The sequence below is a fragment of the Plecotus auritus genome (assembly GCF_963455305.1).
Source record: "Plecotus auritus genome assembly, chromosome: 7".
Classification (NCBI taxonomy): Eukaryota; Metazoa; Chordata; class Mammalia; order Chiroptera; family Vespertilionidae; genus Plecotus; species Plecotus auritus.
In genome coordinates, this window is record NC_137774.1 from 147,983,104 (window position 1) to 148,003,871 (window position 20,768).

The 20,768-nt window shown below is 58.2% G+C and overlaps 2 protein-coding genes across 9 annotated transcripts in view; one reads left to right on the top strand and one right to left on the bottom strand.

The window, feature by feature from the left end:
• NKD2 (NKD inhibitor of WNT signaling pathway 2) overlaps positions 1–6,598 on the top strand; it is a 29,320-nt gene extending 22,722 nt beyond the window's left edge. For both annotated transcript variants that reach the window (XM_080678628.1, XM_080678629.1), the window contains 7 exons: positions 659–716; positions 2,106–2,233; positions 2,652–2,747; positions 3,440–3,587; positions 3,896–3,980; positions 4,604–4,731; positions 4,930–6,598. In XM_080678628.1, coding sequence (XP_080534754.1) covers positions 659–716; positions 2,106–2,233; positions 2,652–2,747; positions 3,440–3,587; positions 3,896–3,980; positions 4,604–4,731; positions 4,930–5,537 — 1,251 coding nt within the window. In that variant the 3' untranslated portion in view covers positions 5,538–6,598. The remainder of the gene's footprint in view (positions 1–658; positions 717–2,105; positions 2,234–2,651; positions 2,748–3,439; positions 3,588–3,895; positions 3,981–4,603; positions 4,732–4,929) is intronic.
• A 3,118-nt stretch (positions 6,599–9,716) lies between these two features.
• Positions 9,717–20,768, bottom strand: part of SLC12A7 (solute carrier family 12 member 7) — an 82,989-nt gene continuing 71,937 nt past the window's right edge. For 3 of the 7 annotated variants that reach the window (XM_080681838.1, XM_080681837.1, XM_080681839.1), the window contains exons 18-25: positions 18,758–18,953; positions 18,241–18,410; positions 17,911–18,042; positions 17,066–17,173; positions 16,518–16,696; positions 15,856–15,870; positions 12,763–12,896; positions 9,719–11,444 (exon numbers count right to left, since the gene is read on the bottom strand). In XM_080681838.1, the coding sequence (XP_080537964.1) occupies positions 11,353–11,444; positions 12,763–12,896; positions 15,856–15,870; positions 16,518–16,696; positions 17,066–17,173; positions 17,911–18,042; positions 18,241–18,410; positions 18,758–18,953 (1,026 nt within the window). In that variant the 3' untranslated portion in view covers positions 9,719–11,352. Of the gene's footprint in view, positions 11,445–12,762; positions 12,897–15,855; positions 15,871–16,500; positions 16,697–17,065; positions 17,174–17,910; positions 18,043–18,240; positions 18,411–18,757; positions 18,954–20,768 lie in introns of all 7 variants that reach the window. The other 4 variants (XM_080681841.1, XM_080681840.1, XM_080681842.1 and 1 more) reach the window with 2 other exon arrangements.

The following is a 20,768-nucleotide window of genomic DNA, read 5'->3' on the forward strand; positions in this document are numbered from 1 at the left end:
TTCCTCCCAAAGGTAAGATTTTCTTTTTTTTAAAGAATTTTTATTGATTTCAGAGAGGAATGGAGAGGGAGAGAGAGATAGAAACGTTAATGATGAAAGAGAATCATTGATTGGCTGACTCCTGCATGCCCCCCACACACACACACTGGGGATCGAGCCCGAAACTTGGGCATGTGCCCTGACCGGGGATCGAACCGTGACCTGGTTCATAGGTTGACACTCACCCACTGAGCCACGCCAGCTGAGCCTGGAGATGGTTCTAATGGAACCAATGACACCGTGGGATGTGCGTTTGTTTTACTTAAAAATCTGAGGCTTAGCCGAAACCGGTTTGGCTCGGTGGATGGAGCATCGGCCTGCGGACTGAAGGGTCCCGGGTTCGATTCCGGTCAAGGGCATGTACCTTGGTTGCAGGCACGTCCCCAGTGGGGGGTGTGCAGGAGGCAGCTAATCGATGTTTCTCTCTCATCGATGTTTCTGGCTCTCTGTCACTCTCCCTTCCTCTCTGTAAAATATCAATAAAATATATTTAAAAAAAAAAAATCTGAGGCTTCGTGGGTGTACCCAGATTGGTTCCTCTGCAGTGACACCCCAGGAGGCTGGTGTCTGTGACCTGCCCCTGGGCCACGTGGTCACACACTCCCTGTTCTCCCTGCAGGAGCTTCACAGTGGGGACCCCAAGGAGGGACCTTTCCGGGAGGACCAGTGTCTAGAGGGTAAGTCCTGTTCCCCAAACCCCACAGGCTCTACCTTGTACCCCAGGCATATGCCTGAAACCTGCCCTCAGGACACGTGGACAAGCTGAGGCCCAGATGGCATAGGCCCGCCCACTCCATGCTCCTTAACTTCCCCACCAAACCCAGACCAACACAGGGCAGCCTCCTCCCCACCATGATCTCCTAAGCCACTGCTGGCTGGGTGGGCAGAGCCAGGAGGACACACCTGACCATGGCTATGCCAGGCCAGGGCTGAGGGCACACCTGACCATGGCTATGCCAGGCCAGAGCTGAGGGCACACCTGACCATGGCTATGCCAGGCCAGGGCTGAGGGCACACCTGACCATGGCTATGCCAGGCCAGAGCTGAGGGCACACCTGACCATGGCTATGCCAGGCCAGAGCTGAGGGCACACCTGACCATGGCTATGCCAGGCCAGAGCTGAGGGCACACCTGACCGTGGCTATGCCAGGCCAGAGCTGAGGGCACACCTGACCGTGGCTATGCCAGGCCAGAGCTGAGGGCACACCTGACCGTGGCTATGCCAGGCCAGAGCTGAGGGCACACCTGACCGTGGCTATGCCAGGCCAGAGCTGAGGGCACACCTGACCGTGGCTATGCCAGGCCAGAGCTGAGGGCACACCTGACCGTGGCTATGCCAGGCCAGAGCTGAGGGCACACCTGACCGTGGCTATGCCAGGCCAGGGCTGAGGGCACACCTGACCGTGGCTATGCCAGGCCAGGGCTGAGGGCACACCTGACCGTGGCTATGCCAGGCCAGGGCTGAGGGCACACCTGACCGTGGCTATGCCAGGCCAGGGCTGAGGGCACACCTGACCGTGGCTATGCCATGCCAGAGCTGAGGGCACACCTGACCGTGGCTATGCCAGGCCAGAGCTGAGGGCACACCTGACCGTGGCTATGCCAGGCCAGAGCTGAGGGCACACCTGACCATGGCTATGCCAGATAAGGGCTGAGGGCACACCTGGTCATAGCTATGCCAGGCCAGAGCTGAGGGCACACCTGACCATGGCTGTGCCAGGTGAGGGCTGAGGGCACACCTGACCATGGCTATGCCAGGTGAGGGCTGAGGGCACACCTGACCATGGCTATGCCAGGTGAGGGCTGAGGGCACACCTGACCATGGCTATGCCAGGTGAGGGCTGAGGGTACACCTGACCATGGCTATGCCAGGTGAGGGCTGCGCTGCCCTCTGCACAGATCTCCTGATGCCTCCTTGTTCTGGAAGGATGGACTCTCAGCTCAGGCCCATCTGGGAAGGAGCATAGGCTCCCCAGCCGCACCTTCCGGCATCCCTGCTGCTGAGTCACTTACTGGGCGGGATCGGGGTGGGGATGGCTCTCCCTCATTCCTTCTTCTACCTCCAGTGGCACTGCCCCCTGAGAAGGCTGAGGGTCGAGAGGGTACCGGACAGCTCTTCAGTACAGATGATGCTGAGAGAGCAGCAAACCGCGAAGGTCTGCGAGGCCTGGGCAAGAAGCGCCTGAACATCGACGTAGGTCTTTGCTCTGCCTCGAGGTGCAAAAGGGTCCGCGCTGGACTAGGCGCACATGGGCCCTAAAACAGGGCCTTGCCTGGGCAGTTTGCCTGAGGTTCAGCCGGTTGAGGAGCTACAGCAAAGCTTGCATGTGCTTCCAATATCCGCCAGCTCTGGGAAAGGGGGTGGGGGTGGGCAAGGAAGGTGTGGCCACAAATCCAGCTGAAACTGGCCGATGTGGCACCAAATAATCCGGGGGACTTCCCGGTGTGGCGCCAGCACCCCGGGATGCCACAGAGGTCCACCATTGGCCTTCCAAGGCAGGAGCTCCTGGGAGGAATGGAGGGACACCTGTTTTCCTGAGAGGTGGGGGGAGGCTCGGGGTCCCAGTGCAGGGTGACAACCCCACCCGCCTCTGACCCCTTGTGCCCTGCAGGCGCTCCAGTGCGACGTCTCGGTGGAGGAGGACAACCGCCAGGAGTGGACCTTCACGCTCTATGGCTTCGACAACAGTGGGAAGGCCACCAGGGAGGTGATGCACTTGTGTCTTCGGAAGACGGTCCACCGGGCAGGGAGCTGGCAGCAGACAGATGCCAGGGCCCCTGGTCTTGGTGATGAGGAGACAGGCAGAGCCCTCTAGGGTGGGAGGAGAGGCCGGACCTTCCCCAGCCGTGGGGGCGGCGGTGACTCAGGCAGCCGCTGGAGCCTAGGGAGCCTCGTGGCCCAGGCTGTTGGCACTGTTTCCAGCAGAGCTTGTGTCTGGATCCCCCTGAGGCTCAGTGGGGCTGGCAGCTCCTGGGCAAGGTGGCGAGGGTCCCGGGATGACCCTCAGCGCTCACCTCGGCTGGCCTGTGTGTCCAGGATGGGCAAAGTGCCCCTGGGAAGGAAGCAGGCACATAAGATAACAGAAATAAGTGTCTTTGGGTTAAAGAGCAAAACTTAGGTAGTTATCTGACTGCTAAGTCCTTTGAACATATAGATTCAGTGTGAAATTTAAAAGGCCCAAGAGATGTGATTTCAACAATAGCAGGGCTACTTACCCCGGAGGTTTGGTGCCGCCACGTGGGGCTAAAGTCGGGGTGAGAAAGGCTCTCGGTAAGTCGTCCTGTCTGAGACGGGGGCTGTAGGGGATGCAGTGACTCAGGCAGGCAGCCTGGAGGCGGTGGCGGGGTGGGCAGTTCCCCAGCCCCATCTGCCTGTCAGTGACGCCGGTGCCATCCTCAGGACATGTCCAGCCTGATGCACACCATCTACGAGGTCGTCGACGCCTCCGTCAACCACTCCTCTGGCAGCAGTAAGACCCTCCGTGTGAAGCTGACCGTCAGCCCCGAGCCCTCCAGCAAAAGGAGGGAGGGTCTCCCCGGCAGCCAGGGTGAGGGGCTGGGCCCCTGCTCCGATACCCTCAAGACCCTGCTTTAACTGGCCGCCCACCACTCCCTGCAGACCCTGCGCCTGGCCCTTACCTCCCACACACTAGGTCATGGGAGTCATGTTAATTGTGTCTACTGTTCAGCGCCCCATTCCCCCTCCTCTCCCCACCGGGGCAAACTCTCTGGTTTCCTGAACATGGAAAGCAGGGCCTAGACCTGGCAGGGGCTCAGAAGTGTTTGCTCGGTAAATGGATGAAGGAATGAAGGAAGGAAGGAGTGAACAAATGAATGAGTGAATTCACTTTTTCAGACCGGGAACCCACTCGCTGCAGGACGGAGGGCGAGGTCTTCGAGGACCCCAGGGTGGCTGACAGGAGGCTGTCTGCTCACATCAGGTGAGGGGCTGGGGTCTGGCTCCACCCTCCAAGTGTATCCTCCTCACGGGGAGCAGCCCGCCCACACCCCTGCTTCCTGCAGGCCTCAGGGGCTGCCTGCTCACGGCAGACGGCAAGGACGAGCACCTGGGTGTGGAGGAGCACTGGGTGCAGCCCCCATTGGGGTGAGGGTGCTGTTTTGTGGCCCGGTACTCAGGCTGGAGCTGAGCACACCCAGTGTCTGTCCGAGGGCTGGGTGAGGCTTGAAGGGCAGGTCAGCCGAGGGACCCTCAGTCCGGCCACTCTGACGCACTGCTTTCACTCACCAGCTGTGGTGGTGACAGGGGCAGTGGAGGTCTCAGAGCAGTGAGCCCATCTCTGCCTCGGGGACCAGAAGACGGGAGTTCCTGCAGGTTCCCTAAGGCAGTCTGCAGCAGTGATCCTGGGGTCTTGGTGGGGTCCCAGGCCAGCTGGGACCTTGCTGTCCTGGACACCCATCCTTTCTGATGCTTCTCTCTGGGCGGTGGGTGCTGGTCAGAGTCCACTGCCGGGACCATCTCCTTCAGTGCCCCCTTCATCTCTGAGGAATGTCTGCTCTGACCTTGTGTGAAGGTAAGGCCCCTTCTGCCCTCTGCCCCACGCAGGAGGCCCAATGCTGACCCCCACCCCTGCCCTGTGAGGGGGCTGTACTGCGTGGATGAGAACACTGAGCGGAGAAACCACTACCTGGACCTGGCCGGAATAGAGAACTACACGTCTAAATTCGGACCTGGTAGGTACTGGGTAGGACCTGGGTAAGAAGCCTCCTTTAGCAGCATGAGCCCTGGCCTGGGGGTTCTAGGGCTCCTGCCACAACTATGCTGCAGTATTGCATCCAGGCGTGTATGTGGATGGGGGGTGGGGGCACCTGGTCCAAGGTGAGGTGTCAGGCCCTGCAGAGGGTCTCGTGGTCTGTGTCCCATGTGTGCAGGGTCCCCGCCAGCACAGGCCAAGCAGGAGCACCAGGGCAAGGCCTCACACCCCCCGAGCAGGTCCCGCTCCCAGGAGTCAGATGCACACACTGTGCACAACCGCAGGTCCCAGGTGCTGGCTGACCATGTCCTACTGGCCGGCGACCCCACTGCCCGGGCCCTGGACGTGCAGCCCCGGCTGAAGGGGCAGGAAAAGCAGTTCCTCAAGTCCCCCAAGGGCTCAGGCCGGCCACCTGGGGTGCCCAGTGGGGGCGTGCCCATTGGGGGCATGCCAGGTGGGGGCAAGCCCGGGAGGGCTTTCAGCTACCACCCACCAGCTGCCTTGCCCCAGGCCCCCCAGGACGGTCACCACCTCCCACAGCCCCCACCGCAGCCCCCGCCGCAGCCCTACGGCCACAAGCGGTACCGGCAGAAGGGCAGGGAGGGCCACTCACCCCTCAAGGCCGCGCTGGGCCAGCCTGCGGTAATGGAGCACGAGGTGGTGCGGGACCTGCCGCCCATGCTGGTGGGGGAGGGCTACTCGGTGCCCGTGGTCCAGCGCCACGAGCACCACCACCACCACGAACACCACCACCACCACCATTACCACCACCACCACCCGTCCTAGCATGCACGCCCGCCCCAGCGCCCCCGGCCAGGAGCCCGGCTGCAGGTCTCCCGTGGGCAGCTGTGGTGACACCAGTGGACACTCGTGGAGCAGGCCCTTCGCGCTTCCTCTACTCGCCTTTCCTCCGTGCTCCTGACGGATGTCGTGTTGGGATGGGCACATTTGATGCCACTGACGTTTCCCAGTTATGAAGTGATTCTGTGTAACCCATAAAACCATATGTACACATAGAAAAGTACATTGTATCTTTCATTTATGATCCCAGAACGAGCCCTCGTGGCGCAGAAGGGACTCTGCTCAGCTGACTTCCGTGTTTGTCTCCTGGTGCCTCATGCGCTGGGGGCCTTGGACCGAGCCGTGCAGGGTGGCGGGGCCTTGCTGTCCCGTAGCCGGGAGTGAACATAGTGCTGCAGCCCTCATGTAATTATTCGTTCTGAAGCCCAAAGGAGGCGGTTTTGGGGAGCAGTTGTTCCTCCGTGTGCTGCGTGTGCGGTGGGGAGTTCTGCCTCACCACGGGGAGCACAGATCATAAAGAAGACTGGTGGCCACAAGGCGGGTGGAGGTGCTCCTCACAGTGGTCACGAAATTCTGGAGGGGCGGCCATGAGAGCAGAGAGGAGGTCCAGGTGGGGCTGGCACAGCATCTCTCAGTGGACAGCAGGGCTGGGGCAGGTGGTAGGTTCCACCTAAAACACCGCACAGGTTGGAGGCAGGACGCTTGTTCTCTGGGCTCACGTAAACCATCATAGCTCATCAAGCTTCCACGATGCCCACCTGGGGGAAAATGCGGTGCTCCCACTGGGAGGGTGAGGGAAAGGGGGTGACAGTGTCCGAGGGTCGTGGAACCTTGGCTGGCAGCGTCCCCCTGTGGCAGGACACTGCTGCCCCGTCTTCCATCTGAGATGAGCAAGTGACTTTCTGGTACTTCGAGAGTCTGTGCAGGTGAATTTGCATTCTTCGTGGAACTGTGTCTAAGAATCAAGCTAATTGGTGATTGACTTGTAATTGCGTTCCCTCCCCCCTCGGGCATAATAAAAATACGTGCATTTTGTAATATGTCATTCCCTGTTTCAAAGTGAGGTTTTTTAATAGATACGGGCAGTCCACCTGCACCAGCCTATGGGGAGCGTGTCTGTCTCTGTTTATACAGACGTTTGCAGAAGGGAAATTAATGCATAACTCCAGATGTATGGGTAATGTTTCCCTACTTCACTGCTCTAAAAAACAAAACAAAAAACCCCAAACCTAAGCCCCAAGTTGGGTTTATGATAACAGGACACTTCAGGCCACTGTCTGGGGCTGGGAGGACCGCGCTGTCCATGGAGACGCTGGGCTCTCTGTGCTGAGACTCTAGAGGAGCTGACGTGTCATTTGCCACCGTCTCCTCCCTTTTGCCATCACGTTCCTGATCATGGCCATTGGAAAGCCCCTCGGGATTTCCGAGTAACTAATGTCTGTCCATGAGTCGAGGCCATGTGTATAGGGAGAACGGAGGGTTTCTCAGGATCTTTCGAGGCCAGAGCACTCGAATCTCAGTTTTCCATGTGTTTCAGATCCTCAGACCCCTGGCCAGGGCGGAGCGCCCTCTCCTGGCGAGACGCCTACACTCCATTCACACACTTGAATCTGCACAGTGACACCCACACCACTGGCAGCAGGGTTTTTACAGACGCGCCTGTCATCCCAACGTGGATCCGTTCCTCAGGGTGCAGAGCTCCTGCACGTGGTCCCACATTCAGGGACCGTATTTAGTTAATCCCAGCAGACCCTGCAGCCCCGCCACAGCTCCCGGGCAGGTGCTCTGCTCACCAGCTGGCAGGGAAGTCGGGTGGGCCTTAACTCTAGCCTCTGACCCCAGACCCTGGTTTTAAAAACCATTCGTGCGTGCAGTGAACGCCAGCTGCACACCGGAAGCTGAGTGTGTTGCTGCCTGTGAGTCCGAGCTGCAGAGAAGCGTTATCATTGTCCAGACTGGAATGACCGCGCCTACGCGATCATCCCACCAGCTCCCACGGGCAGTAGCGACCTCTGGCGGGCAGGGGGCACACACCTTGCCTTCTCACAATTGTGACATCCACAGTGAAGAGAGGAAAACAGCGCCTGGCTGCCCGCCTGTGTAGCCTCAACCGACCTACGAACCAGGAGGTCACGGTTCGATTCCTGATGAAGGTACATGCCTGGATTGTGGACTCGATCCCCAGTGGGGGGCATGCAGGAGGCAGCTGATCGATGATTCTTTCTCATCACTGATGTTTCTATTTCTCCCTCTCCTTCCCTCTCTAAAATCAGTAAAAATGTATTTTAAAAAAGAAAAAATAACAGCGCCTGGCATATGAATAAAAGCGCGCGCAGACATTCCCACGTAAACTTAATTTCTGGACGGACAACACAAAGACGATGCTTCCAGGGGCGTTTCGGAGATAAGGGCACTGGAATCCAGTGGGCGGTTGTCTCTGTTCGGCCCCTTCTCCACAGCAGTCATGCTTATAGGGCAGATGTGAGTGCTGTCGGGAGACCTCGTGGTCCCCCGACTCCTGCACCTTCATCTGCCTCTCACTTGGGACAACCTCAAAAAAAACAACCAAGAAACAGACAAGCCACAGCCACCCTCTTGTCTCCTGAGCGCTTGGCAAAACAGGGCTTCGGGGGAAGTTGTACCTGAGAGGCCCCAGCAATGCTGGGCCAGGGAGGCCAGAGGCCAGAGTGGACGTGGCGGTGCCGGCCGGGCCCCAGGAGCCTGCGTGTGGGAGGGAGGGGCGGGTGGCACTGAGTGGAGCCCAGAGACCAACCGCACCAGGGTCTATGGCCCAGGCTGGGCTGCCTCGAGGAAAGCAGCCCCCAGGGTGGAGGGGTCCCCTCAGAGGGTGACAGGCACAGCTGGCAGCACCTGGTTGGGCCAGGTGCTGGCAGCCTACCCAGCAAGGAGGAGGTGCCTGCCCACCGGGGTGAGTAAAGTGGAGCCACAGGAGAGGCCAAGTGCTGCCTCGGGCTCAGGGGCACTCACAGGCACTGAGCTGTGGCCGACACACACCAGCGGTTCGCTTATATCTCGGCAGTTTGAGTTTGCCTTTCACACATCTGGGCTCCGGTGTCTCGTGCATCTGCACCCCTTTCCAGGGCTGTCCAGTGGCGAAGGTGCCACGCTGTCTGAGACCTGGAGGACTCTGTGCTGCATGGATGATGCCCACAATTGCTTCCCCGCAGAACCCACTGTGTGGGTGCCCACGGCTGCGTGGCCGAGTCAGGACCCTAGGGCCCTACCATGTTTTCCCACGAGTCTGACAGCACCCTGGGGCCTGGTCCTTCAACTCCCCGGTGACACCCTCACTCCTGCCCCGAAGGCTGCGCCCCTGTGCTCCAGGTCATGGATGTGAATGTCCCTGGCAGAGACCAAAGGACAGCAGGGCACTCTAGGTCCCTCCTCAGCAGTCCTGTGTCTACCCTTCCCATGGCCCCAGGAGACATGGTTAACAGCTTCACACGCCTGTTCACTACATGGCATCGTGTTCACATTCAGACAGTGCATACGTCACCATGAGACTTCAGAACACCTTCACCCCAGAGAACCCCATGCCCACTGTCACTTTCCCCTCCCCAGCCCATTACCTCACCACCAACCCACATTCTCCCTGGATTCCACTATCCTGCAGTTCATGTAAGTGGAATCATACGTGACCTGTGGCTGGCTATCACGCAGCTCATCCATGGGGTAGCACACGTCAGGGCGCCATTCCTTCTAACATCTGAATTAGATTCCAATGAATATGTTTACGTTTTGTTTAGTCACTTGTCAACGGATGGGTATATGGACTGTTCCCACATTTTGGCTGGTGTGAGCAGTATGTCTGTGGGCACACATCCCTCTGGGCTGTATACTCAGAAGCGGGATTGCTGGGTCACAGTGACAGTTGAACAATTTTAGGAGCTTCAACAGTTTCTCCAGCAGCCACACCTTCACACCTCCTGGCGGTCTTCCTGTCCCTTTGGCTCACCTCCATCCTGTGGGTGTGACGTGGTCTGGCTGCGATCCTGTGTTAGAATAAGGGGTCCCTCTAGTGACAGGTGTTATTTGCTGATTCTATCCTGATAGAAATTTCAGCAAACTCCTCAAGGGAAGGGAGGCATGGGGGCATCTTCCGCAATTATCTAGTTTTTATGCCGAATGAGACACATGAGATTCTTCAACATAGATTTTATTCTTCTACTAACAAAACCATACAAAGACAAGGAGCCTGAAAAAGGAAAACAAAATCCACTTGAACTGGCTGCGGTTACAGTTACACAAAGCTCAGTGTGGGGAGGCTGGGTGGTGCTCAGACCGAGGACAGGCGGGTGGGGCGGACATGTGACCCCTCACCAGGCATCTGTGAGTGAGACGGTTTCGCTTAACTCAATGCTGAACCAGGACGGTCCAAGTCTGAACCCCACCCCCAACCCCACCCCCACCCCCAGCCGGCTGCAGCTACTTGGCACACATTCTGGCCAGTGGCCACTTGGATGGCAATGCTGGCCCTCTAGGCTGCCCAATGGCTCCTCAGAACCATCTAGAAATGCACACTTAATCTTTGCCCCGACATGAAATCCAGGCCCAGGTCCATTCTCTTGGGACCCCATGGAAGCCTGAGAGAGGCAAGGACGTGGTCCTTTGGACCTTTCATAGGGACCACCTCTTCAGGGACCACGCAGCATTGAAATGCCCAGGTGTTTAATGAAATAAATAAGCCAGAGAGTGAGGCACAAATTACCGCAGCATCTACAGTGCACGTGTTCACGACCGCAAGCAGAAAGACCACAAGGTAAAGTGCAAAGTCCACGGATCGCTAAAAGGTACCGCGTCAGTGCCCTAAACACAGCTGTCGCCACCCCTCCGTGCGGTGGAGGGACCAGGCTGTAGCCGGACAACTCAGTGCATGTGCCCCTCCTGCCCAGGACCCCACAGCCTCGGCAGGCACCCCTCCCCAGAGCCTGAGGGGGGACATGGAGGCCACAGGAGCAGGTGTGTCAGACGCTGAACCGTGTGGTGTGCTCACGGCTCTGAAGGTGTGAACCCTGGGCTTTTACAGTTTCCATGTCTCAGAAATGTGCCCACAGAGCCGGGCGCACCAGGGCTTCTGAGAGGCTGAAGCTCCCAGCAGCGCACACCTGGGCTCGGAGGGCTCAACGGGGGTGCTCTCCCTCAGAGGTTCCTGGAGCACGAGCCCAGCTGGACCACCCACCTCATTTTCCCACAGAACCACGTTCCCTTACCAGAGGTCCCCGACAAGACGGGCACCTGACCAAGGCCGCCAACAGAGCCGGGGATGTGGGCGTGGGCAGCTGGAAACAAACAAGGACATCCAACAGCACAGACAGATGGGGGCTGACGGAGAACCTGTACTGAGCCCTTAGCCACAGGCTGACCTTTCGCCTTCATACACGAACCCTAATGGCCCCAGGGTCAACTTCAGACCAAGTGTGGCTTCTTATGAATGTCCGGGATGGGGAAGAACTGAAATGTGACGCAGCCCCAGCCCGGGCGGGATGGCCAGGAGAATGAATTCTAGAATCCAGAGGTTTGGTGCATGGCCCTCACCAGAGGGCGGCCGGGTCCCAGGCACTCGGAGCCTCCCTCAGGAGCACCCGGAGCACCATGGGCATCTCATCTCCCCTCGGCCTTGAGGAAACCTTTTCAGTCATGCGCTGGCTCTCAGCTGGCACAGGAGAGCCCGCTGGTATTCTAGAAACTTCTGTAGGAAGCCATGCTGGCAGGTCAGGCTGTGGTCTGTGCTGAACACAAGCCCTGTGCCTGCCCAGAGAGCTTCCAGAGCAGCCGAGCGTTAGGAGTAGATGGTGATCACCTCCCGGCCACTGCCCCGGACCAGGAGCACCCTGTTCAGCCCCTCGGTCAGGACCTCGAGGAACTCCATATCTGGGGTGGACGGAGTTAAGGCCACAGCTGATCCTATGGGACATGTAGCCTAAGGCGTGAGAAGAGTGACTTACTCAGGGTCCTGTGTCATTAGGATTCGGTCTGAGAAAGAGGGTGAGGGCAGAGTCAGGGAAAGCTAGGGGTGGGGTGGGAAAGCAACCCAGGCAGGCAGGGGTCCCAGGAATGCAGCTGGCGGTGCTAACCCCACCCGATAAGAGGCCTCCACTGACGCAGATGGTCTAACGGGGAACTAAGAGGAGACCCTGCCCTCCCCGGGGGCTCTGGGTGCAGACCCACCAGGAGGGATGTGCCCGAGAGATGTGTCCACCGTCCACCAAGACACCCAGAGAGACCGGGACATGCTGGTCACTGGGACATAAATCCCTAACTCGTCAGTGAGAAGCTTGAACCTGAGAGCCAGCTGCTGACTCCTCCTACACATCTCTTCCCCTGCATCCCCAGTGGAGGGCGGGGGAGCATGGTCCCAGGCCACACCCCCAGGCAGCCTGCAGCCTGTGGCAGCTGACATGCATCTAGCAGTGGTTCTCAACCTTTCTAATGCTGCCACCCTTTAATACAGTTCCTCATGTTGTGGTGACCCCCAACCATAAAATTATTTTCGTTGCTACTTCATAACTGTAATTTTGCTACTGTTATGAATCGTAATGTAAATATCTATGTTTTCCGATGGTCTTAGGCTCTACAGCAGCGGTTCTCAACCTGTGGGTCACGACCCACAGGTTGAGAACCACTAGCAGGGTCGCGACCCACAGGTTGAAAACCACTAGCAGGGTCGGCTAAGACCAGCGGAAAACACAGATATTTACATTATGATTCATAACAGTAGCAAAATTAGTTATGAGGTAGCAACGAAAATAATTTTATGGTTGGGGGTCACCACAACATGAGGAACTGTATTAAAGGGTCGCGGCATTAGAAAGGTTGAGAACCACTGAGACGCTAACAGACCAGTGTGGGGCAGGGCTGACCTGTGACCTCTGAGGTCACAACCTCCCACTCTGTGGCTGGCACACCCCGATCAACTATGTGGGGTCAGGGGCACCATGTGGGGACACAGGGCTCAATGGATAGAAAGGTGTTTAAGGGGCAGCAAGGTGCCAAGAGGGCTCAGAGTTGAGCCTGGGCAGAGCCTGTGAACCCGTCGCCCAGGCCTGGTCCGTCCCAGAGATGGAGTAACACACAGGCGCCCAACAGGCCTCAGGGAAACACCAGGACAGGAGTCTGCCAGGCGGGTGCTCGGAGCCCAGAACCCACCCCACCTGCCCCCCGCCCCAAGATGGCGTCTGGGAAAGGATACAGTTCTCATCCCCCTGCCGGTTTTTGGGGGGCCCTGGCATGTTCAGCAGGACCAGCTGGGCATCCTGGGACTTATTCAGGACGACACCGTTGAGCTTCACAGCCGTATGCATCCTCCTGACGTTGGACTGGTTCCTGCAAAAAGGAAGCAGTCACTCTGCACCCCCCGCCCACGATGCTGGGCACCAGGCCAGGTCTGAACTCCCATCTGCCCCACTTGGCTCGCATCAGAAAGGGCCAAGTGGAAACAAATCCGATTCAAACCGACTCACAGCCCTGAGGCTCCATGGGCGGCGATTCCATGGGCGGAGAACCCTTTTGGGGACAGAGGGCAGGGAGGGGGATTTAGTCAGCAACCAGAAGGCTGTGGCCTCCCGACACTTCAGACTGAGACTCACTAAAGCTGCTGAGCATCTAGTTCACAAGCAGTTGTCCACACAGGCGGAAACAAATGCTTCGGGGCGAGCTTGCTGTCTGGGCACAGAAAGGCGCTCACACATCCGGGGGGTCTGAACTGTAGTTGGGATCCCTGGCGTGGCAGCCAAACCTTACTTTAAACACGACCCTGAGGTGAGTTTGCTAAACCCAGTGCATACGCCAACCTCTCGCGCATCCTGACACAGGCTGGGGTCCGAGGAGCCCAGAGGTAGAGGGGGAGAAGCCAGGCCCCCACACCTGGCTCCCACCCCCACTACAGTCTGAAGTCCAGTACCAATGCCCAAGATCCTGGCCAAGGATGTGGCCACTGTGAGGTCCAACCTGCTCTTGGTCCTCCCGGCCGCTGCTGCTCTTGGCTCTGTCTGAAGGACAAGAGCTTCCAACCTCCACGACCCTGTGTCTAGGGGCCTCACTCACTACCAAGTTCTCCACACTCCACACATCTAGGGAGACGGAGACCCACACCCTCCGGCTTGCCAGGCACTCAGGCCCCCACGGGTCCCCAGCCAGGTGGCTGCGGGTCCCCTCTCTAGGGGATTGCTCCAATGAGCACTCAGGACCAGCTGTCTTCAGAGCCTGCCCACCTCAAAGCATTTGCATCTTCCTGTGCTGGACGATTGTGGGGTCACACACGGGGGATCCATGGCCAGCCTCAAGACATCCAGTCTGGCTGCAGCCCTTCTACAAGGTCACTGTGCCGGGGATACGAGAGGGACGGCGGCAGACAGACAGACAGACAGAGGACGCACGTGAGGGGTCGGGAAAAGGCCTGCAGGACAAAGGCCCAGGCCGTACTCTTTGATCAACTCAACCCTTCAACCCAATAAACCTGATTATAACCACCGATTATTACCAGCAGGAAAACAGGGACAGAGGCCCTTTATTTTCTCCCTCCAATTCCGTCTGATAAAATTAGAGATCGGGTCTCTGTCCGAGGCACAACCGGGACCTCTCATCACAACAACCATGAATTAGGTGCCCGGAGAGACCACAATTACCAGTGTGCCTGGGGAGGGCGGCAATTCTAGAAATGCATCTGTGAGGTATTAAAGGGTCTCTTAGGGCTAGGAGTTTGAAAGCACATATAATCTTAAAATCAGAGGTTTGGGTCTGGAAGGACCCGTGGCTCCAGAACAAAGTGACCCTGCTGTAGGCCAAAGGCCCAAACTGGGACAGGGTGGCCCTCACGTCCCCAGAAGCTAAGCGTCTGCAGAGTCCACAAAGTCGGAAAGGTATCAGAGAGACACCGACTCTGCCAGAGGGAGAAGAGCTTTCGAAACAGAGTTTCAGAGGCAGCGGATTAAGTTCGGGGTGGGGGGTAAGTGGGGGGGACAGGGGAACGGGCGGGGGGGGTAAGTTAAATGGCGATTCTGGTCCCTGGTGACGACATGGCGAGGACTGAGGAAATGCAGAAAAAACACACGCACTGCACACCCCGGAGAGCCAGCAAACCACCCCAAAGTGCATGTGCCCTGGGGACACCGCGGTAAGGCACGCACACGTCAGGGTGGGCTGACCTCCTACCTTCCAAAGCTTCTCCCAGCCTAACCATGAGGAGGGCCAGGCAGGAGGGCGGCCCTGGGGGAACGGACACCCACAGGCTTAGTTCTGCCCATGACGTAGCCTCTTCCTGGTTCATTCTCTTCTGAGTCCCCAGGCCTGGGGTCCACTCTGAGCCCTGCTCCAGGCAGGGGCTGGGGGTTCGGGTGCATGGAGCCTGTCCTGAGCCCACGGGTGCCGCACAGGGATCTCAGCAGGCCCATGGTTCCACAGTGCTTTAGGGAGAAACTCTACCTGCGTCTACATGTTGTTGTTTTTAATTTATAGACTTTGGGGGGGGGGATTTTAAATTTGCAGAAAGTAGTCCCATGTACATACATCCTGAGCAGTTTCCCTAATATGTCTAGGTTTGCGCCCTCAATGGACCAACACTGTTACCTAATTCACTCAGGTTTAGGGGTCAAGAAAGGAAGTGGAGCCACCAAGGCCCCAGAGTTCCGCCGTGGACACTGCCTTGGACTGGGCCACCGCAGGAGGAAACAGCCCAACAGTTCCTGGGGCAGCCAGGAAAGGGGGGACGCAACAGGGAAAGAGGGATGGACAGATGGACCAACAGCAGCTTCGGGGGTCCCTCCCTCCCCCCTGGCCAGCCTGGCCCCGGCCCCCTGTCCGTGGGACTAAGTCCCACCCTGACCGTACAGAGAATTCATCCACATCCCTTTTCACACAGACGGTAAAGGATAGCAGCTTCCCACAGGGTGAAAAGGCATCTGACGTGGGGGCACAGGAAATCCTGTCCCCGCAGAACTGCGGTTTGGGATCTGAGTGCCTTGATCCAGGGACGTGGATGAATCAACTAACAGCTACCAAGACACATGCTTCCGCTCGGAGCCGGCTCAGGACCAACCGGCCCAGATCTCTGTGCTTCCATGGAATTTAGAGAATGAATCTCAGGAATGTGCCGTGAGCCGCTCTGAATGGAGAAGAGCAATCAGACAGGAAACAACGGAAAGCTACAGCAGCGGTGAGCAAGCTCCGCCTGCACACGGACACGCACGCACACACAGCCACGCACACACGGGTTACTAGGGGTACGTGGGTCAGGCATGCGAAGCAAGCAGGCTAACAGGTACCCTAAGCCAGGTGAGTGACTTACAGGTTTCCCCATTCTCTACATGGAAGAGAAAACAGAGAGAACATGTTACTTCAGCAGTGATCACGATACACACTTTTAAAAAACTGTGGGCTCATCCCAGGCTGCCCTTTCCTGGCCTACCTTGGTCTTCTCTGCGAGGGTCCTGGAGAGCCTCAGGCCCTTCCCAACGGCCTGGGCTTTGGGGTCTGGCCCTCCGCTAACGCCCCCAGGGAGGCGCTGCTCTGCTCTCCTATCCTGGGACCCAGGGGCTGTGTGACTACGACACAACCAGACCCGTTCCTGGGGCCCAGCCACACCGTGTCCTCCACGGGCACCTCTGCCAGCCCTGGCGGTTCTCAGCTCAACGCCACAGGCGGGCGCCAAGGCAGGGGGACAGGTCTCTGGCTCTGACAGGCACCTGCATCATCAGCAGGTCCAAGCTGGAGTTCTGATCTGTCCAGGAGCCCTCACTTCTAGCTGCTGTAAGACTCACCAAGAACACAGTCAGTAGCTCCGGACTGACTCACTGCCTGGGCCCAGCCACCCGGCCCCGAGAGGACACGGTGGCCCCTGGGCTGGTTCCCTGCCCTCCAGGCCTGCCAGCCTGCAGCTGTGTGCCCGCCGCCCTGTCACAGGCAACACGGAATTGGGACCTGCCACCCGGGCCCCAGGTTGCCACTCACGGCTTCAGGCTGAAGAGGTCTTTGAACCCGGAGATGTTGGTATCTTTGTTCTTCAACTTCTCGGCGATCAGCTTCTCCTTCGTCCAGGTCATCTGCACTTTGTCGGGTGTGGAAGGGGCTCGGGTCCTGGCGGCCACCACAGAATGGGATGCGGTGTTCCGGTCGTGAATTAGCTGAGCCTGGAGGGAGGGCAGGGGCAGCAACAGGACTCACCACAGCAGGTCCCCAACCTCCCGGGGAAGGAGTGAGCATGGAAGGGAGAAGCTGCCGGCCCACGAAACCAAGGCTCCTGCCCAACTGAAACCAGGGACCCCCGGACGGCCTCCCAGCTGGGGTCCTAGTGCTGCCCCCACTCCCACCAGCCCACCCTCCTCCTGGGCTTCCAGACCCAATTTATCACTTCCCTCTCCTCCTTACCGTCTCCTCCTGCCCCAGCTCTGAAAACTGGCTCAAAGTGACCGCAAAGACCCTGGGCCCCACAGCCGGGGGGTCTGGAGGAACAGTGGGTCCTGCACCCACACCCATGTGACACTGGGGCCCACACACACCTCCCTCTCCCGCTCCGTCTTGGACAGCTGCATCTGCTTTAGCATCTGGCTCCTCTGCTCCATGACCAGCGTCTTCTCATAGGTGAAGGCGGAGATATCATTCTCAACCTAGAACGCCCCGGGACACAGAAGTAAACTCAGTGTACAGAATGCGATGCTCTCACCACAGATCACCGCTTCAGGAGGAGCAGGTACTGAACAATAGGGGCCCGGCCCCTCCCTCTGCGGCTCAGAGCCCCCAGCCCCAGTAGGGGTGAGCGTGTGTGCAGGTGTGAGTGCATGTAAATGTGATCCCGTGTATGGGTAAGCATGTGTGTGTGGTGTACATGTGTGAGTGAGCATATATGAAAATCAGCATGTGAGTGTGTGTAAGCACATCTGTGGGTGAGCGTGTGTGCAGGTGTGTATAAGTGTGAGAGTGTGTGTGTGCATGGACATGTATGCTGGTGAATGTGAGCATGTGAGCGGAAGAGTGTGAGGCTGTGTAAGTGCCTGAGTGTGTGAACAGCTCTCACAATTCTCCGTCTTCATCACCTGGGATAGGTGAAATGTCACACTCCCCTTACAGGACAAACTGGAGAGGGCAGGCCACCTCCGGGAGTCTTCCTCTCACAAACAAAATCCAGCCCACCCACGGGGAAAACATCAGGCAAACCTAACCTGGGGGGCAGTTTACAAAGCACCCGAGTCCCTCTAACTGCCACGGTCACTAAGGAAAAAAGGGAGGAACTGTCACGTCCCAGAGGAGGGCGTGCAGCGTGGGGTCCTGAGAAAGAAAAGGGCCTGGGGGAACCTGAACAAAACAGCACGGCCAGCAGCCCTGCCCCCCGAGCCCAGGCCCTCACCATCTCCACCACCTCCACCTCTGCGCTGATCCGCAGGTGGTACAGGAACGTCTGCAGGTCCTTCTTCATCTGGATGCTGTTGTCGTCCACCTGCGCGACCGTGAAGATGCGCATCCGGCACTTCCTCCACACCTGGGGGGTCGGACATCTGCATTCAGGGCAGCTTCTGACACGTTGGCCCCACTGCCCACCTCGGGGGACGCAGGCCACCCAGAGTCTCCCACCTCATGTGACTCCCCCTGGCACTCTCCCACAGTGTGACCCCCACCCCACCAATGAATGGCCCCTGACCCCCACCTGTGACCCACCCCATGTGACCCCCGCTCCCACCTTGTGCTGCCGCAGCAGGAAGGGCAGCAGCATGAGCAGGCCCCCATCGTGTACGATCCACCACACGTCGATGTGCCCATCGCTAAAGCGTTCCTGGTTTTGCGGAAACAGGTCCACGTTTTTGGCCACCAGCAGGGCCTGCTGCGCTGCCGTGGTGTCGCGAACGGTGTCTGTGGAGAGGCAGCACACGGGTCAGCAGGGCCTTGGCAGCCCTGCACACGCCATGGGCTCGCTGGGCACCAGCCAGCACAGGAGGCGGCCACAGGGTCCCCACGAAGCCCCCACCTGGGGTGGGCTCCAAAGGCAGCACTTGCTCCATCAGCAGCTCGGCAGCCAGCACAGGGACGTGGGCGGCCAAGCCAGGTACCTCCCCAGGGATGGCCAAACTGGGGGGCACAGTTGGGAGAAAGGGAGAGGGCGGCTCCAAGGGCCATTCGCTTTTCAAATGTTTTCAAGTGAAATAGCACAGCCTGGGGCCCCACCCTGACACCCACAGCCTGTGGGAGACGTTACCCACCAACAAAGTTCTTCCAGGAGAAAGGGTTGTCCTCCTCCTTCCAGGACCCGGGCCAGGCCATGAGCACCGTGTTGTGCTTCATGCCCCCCAGGCCAGCCGACTGGATCAGGTGGGACATGCCGTCCCGTAGGTTGGAGGATACAACCAGCTGGCAGAAGCCTTTGGTCTTCTCGATGCCCATCAGGGACCGGATGTTCTGGGGAGAGGCCAGGAGTCAGTGCCATAGCCCATGGAGCAGATGGGGCACCAGCCCACCACAAGGGGCCAGGGCAGCCTGGGCGGACTCCACACCAACATCACTGCCTCAGGTAAGGCCACAGGCTCAGCGTGGGTGGTGCTTGTGGCACCAAATTCAGGACCCGGCAGATACTCTGGGGGAACCACCTGCCTGTGTGTGCCTGCGTCCACGCGTGTGCGGAAGAGTGGAGGGATGGTCAGTGCTGGGCATACAACTTGAGGTGGTTCTTTCAACATGATCTATGTCTCACAAAACGGCCCACTATTTCAATGGAACACGTTGAGCCCGGGGTTAAACGCCTGGTTTGTTGAAAACTTCACTAGAACACGTCAAAGCTGACAACTCTTCTAAGAAAAAACGTGGTACTTCCACAGGCTCAGGATGAAATACCAGGTGCACACCAGGTGCCCCGCCGTGTGCAGTTTCTGTCTGCTTGGTCACCAGGCATCTGACCAGCCAGCTCTATACCAGAGGAGGCCCAACACAGTGACCAACAGCATGTTTTCCATTAAAGCAATGCCACAGGCGGACACTGGTCTTCTCCCTGGCCACGCTGAGCAGCCCACAGAGGCCAGGCTCAGGCTTGCTTTAGGCAGAGCCACGAGCCACAGAGACGCACTCCCGGCCCTGAGACCAATGGGACCGCCCGCTGGATTTCAAACTCCTCACGTGTCTGCCTCCTAAAATGGCAATGTCTCTCCCAGGTCTGCCCCACACGGCACTTTGGAACACAGGTCACTTGTTTTCTTAAGTCTCAGAGGTCCGTGGACAGAGGAATTTAGCCCAGGATGAACTATACCCAGAGGTGCACCAATAATGAAAATGATGGAGATGAGATTCAGGACCTCTGATAGCCAGATGGGATTCTGGGCTGAACTGATAATGAGCGGAGGCTGGGGAGGGTGTTGGGATAAGATGAACGTATTCTGCACATAAGACAGATGAGCACTTGGGGGTTCAGAAGACAGACTATAGTGGGTTGATGATGGCCCCCAAAAAGATATGCCCGAGTCCTAATCTTGATAACCTGTGAATGTGGGCTGAGTGGAAAAGGGGTCTTTGCAGGTAAGAATCCTAAGATGAAGAGCTCATCCTGCATCACCCAGGTGGCCTTGAATCCAGTGACAAGTGTCCTTATAAGAGACAGAAGAGGAAAGACAAGAGGCACAGAGAGGCACAGAGGCAAAACACAGGAACGGAAGTGTGAGGAATGTGGCCACAAGCCCAGGGACACCTGGAGCCTCCGGTGGCTGGAGGTGGCAGGAAGGGTCCTCCTCGAAGTCCTGGGAGGGCGTGTGACCCTGCAACACCTTGATTTTGGACTTCTGGCCAAAGAGAGGGAGGATAAACCTGCGTTGTCAGCCACTCAGGTGTGATGAGTTACAGCCACTGCAGGCAGGACATTCATACAAAGGGCTAGAGTCATTGCCTCCCTCTGGCTTTGCTGAGACCTCAGAGCCGCTGAGCAGGCAAACCCAGGACAGGGACCTCCAACAAGGAAGGGCACGGGCTGGAGCTGGGCCGTCACGAGGGCTCTAGAGAAACCCGAACATCAGGACCTTTCCAAGGTTTGAGCTAAACGGCCCTGGGCATCGGGGTCTGCAACCTCCTGAGTGTTACCTGCACTGGCTGTCTCTTTAAGGTCTCAGAGCAGCACATGTTGGGGGGCATTTCTTAAGCAGGTTTCAGTCCTGCACGTTTCAAACTCAAAGACCACTGTCTTTTTTGAGACCAGTGATAGCAAAACACACAACACTGTGCCTAGGGCACTGA